Source organism: Vespa crabro, chromosome 1, assembly GCF_910589235.1.
Source record: "Vespa crabro chromosome 1, iyVesCrab1.2, whole genome shotgun sequence".
In the NCBI taxonomy this organism is placed as follows: domain Eukaryota; kingdom Metazoa; phylum Arthropoda; class Insecta; order Hymenoptera; family Vespidae; genus Vespa; species Vespa crabro.
In genome coordinates, this window is record NC_060955.1 from 16,912,258 (window position 1) to 16,914,757 (window position 2,500).

Here is a 2,500-nt window from a genome sequence, read left to right on the forward strand (position 1 = left end):
CGTCCTTACTGTAATATTTCGTTACTATCTTAATTTAATCTTTCATTAATAGCTCTTTATCTACTAATTTGTTACTATTTCCAAGCAGGTAAACAAACGTATAATTTGATCGTACAACATTTTTAGACTTTTTATTACGTTATATTTAAGCAATTAAAGTCTTAGGATAAAGATATCAGTTAATACGATAAAGAACTTTAATACTCACGGCGTTGTTGTGATTCCAGAATATATAAGCCGGGGGTTCTGGACTTTGTAATATGATACAGGTGAGGTTGATTGTGCTGCCTCTGTCGATGTAAAGATCCGGTGCACCGAGTATTTCGGTTTTCGGTTCTGAAAATATATGAATTTATTAATTGAATGATAAATAATTATAAGATCGATAAGAATCAAATAATCCATTTATTGAAGTATCAATTATGGGTCAAATCTTTAATATAACATTTTGTTTTATTAATAGAAAATCAATGGAAAAATGATTTTGTTTCTACATTGGTTTCTTTTTTTTTATAGTACATATGTATACAAGCTATCTATACAAGATATCGTAAATTTTTAAAAATCAATATAAAATTTAGTTGAGAAATATATATATATATATATATATATATATATATATTTTTACGATATAAATAATTATAATAAAATCATAGAAAAAAAATGTTTGCGATATAAATAAATATAATAATAAAATAAATAAAATAATTAAAATAATTAAAATTTTTATGATTACTCGAAGAAAAAAGAAAAAAAAAAAAGAAAAAATTTTATTGTATATAAATATGTCTATATAAATATTGTATGTATGTACATATATGACAGAAATATTTTTGTTATTACTTGATATTTATAACACAAGTGACCTTAAGAATTCGTTTTCCAACATTCTTTTGTAAAGACCTAAAGAGACCGATGCTGAGCTTTGGCTGACCCTCGTCGTCTCTACTACCATTAAGAAAAAAAAGAGCACTTTGAGGTGGATCATATAAAGTGTATGTATCTGGTATCACATGCTTGGTTCAGGATAAGGGATAAATGTTGAGACGAGATGAAGGGTGAATGGGGAAGAAAACTAAAGGATGGTAAGGGCGAAAGTAATGTGGCGAAAGTAAACGAAAGCTTTTCTCCGTGTGGTACACGCTTGTATCTACGCGCAGTTATTTATGTATAGGTTTCGCCTATAGTGTTTCGAGCAAGACGATGAGTAGAAAAGAGAATGAATACGAGAGAGATAGATAGAGAGAGAGAGTGATAGATAGATAGATAGATAGATAGAGAAAGAGAGAGAGAGAGAAAGAAAGATCGGAGGGATCAGAAACAGAAACAGAGAGAGAGAGAGAGAGAGAGAGAGAGAGAGAGAGAGAGAGAGAAGTGGGGGAGTAGATAGAAGGGTCAGTCGGTGTAGATCGATGTGAATATTTTCCGGACGGCCGCATTCTCGAGGATTGATCGAAATAACCGGCCAGTGTAGTTTACGGCTTTTGTGCAACGAATGATGCTAGAACCCCTACAGTTAACTTCTTTTTTCTCTTTTCCTCTCTCTCTCTTTCTCTCTCTTTCTCTCTCGATGCAATGGATAATCAAACCCCTCGACTCTCTTTTCATCCACTTTGCATGATAGACCAAGACTGGAAACACGATTCTGATTTTTCAACTCTTCTACTCTAATGTTTGTTTTCACTCGGCGTGGCTTTTCCGTTAATAATCCATTCTACTCTTTAATATCTGCTTCCTGCCATTGCATTATTTAGATCGCGTAATTTATCATTAATTTTTCGGAATATTTTCTTCTTTTCCTTTTTCTTTCGTTTTACCGCATACGTTTATGCCAACATGATAATATTTTCTATGATTACTTCGTTTATTTTAATTCCGCATATCATTATGAGGATCGAATTGAAGTTTAATCACATAATTGGAGAGCAAATTAAATTTTCTTTCTTCTTTTCTTTTTTCTTTTTTTTCATTTTTTTTTTCCTCATTTTCGAATTAAATTTGAAAATAGAATTTAAATTTAATTTCTACGAATGAAATTCGTTAATGATAACAATGGTGAATTTTTTTAAGATGGATGGTTAGATTTATGAAAATATTCTAACTAATACGATATGTATCAGTAAGAATCAAGTTGAAGTTAATCACATAATTAGAATAAAATTAATTTCGATTTTTTTTTGTTTGAAATTAATTGAACTAATGAAATTCTTAATAATAATAATAATAGTAATAATAAAATAACTTTTACAATTTATGCATGTATTTTAACTTTTATCACATATATTATAAGAATCGTGTTAAAATTAATCACATTAATGGGTATAAAGTAAATATTTCTTTCTTTCTCGTACTAATTAAAATTTTTTATGTTCTAATTTAATTAAACGAACGAGATCGTTAATAACATTTAATTGAATTTTATAAATGCAGCGGTTAATTTTATGTAAATATATTAAAGTCATATATTATGAGAATCAAGTTAAAATTAATCACATAATGG

The 2,500-nt window shown here is 28.7% G+C and overlaps 1 protein-coding gene across 3 annotated transcripts in view; it reads right to left on the reverse strand.

Annotated features, from left to right (window-relative positions):
- LOC124427806 (zwei Ig domain protein zig-8-like) overlaps positions 1–2,500 on the reverse strand; it is a 318,931-nt gene that overhangs the window by 19,264 nt on the left and 297,167 nt on the right. For all 3 annotated transcript variants that reach the window (XM_046971127.1, XM_046971146.1, XM_046971138.1), the window contains one exon: positions 209–336. In XM_046971127.1, the coding sequence (XP_046827083.1) occupies positions 209–336 (128 nt within the window). The remainder of the gene's footprint in view (positions 1–208; positions 337–2,500) is intronic.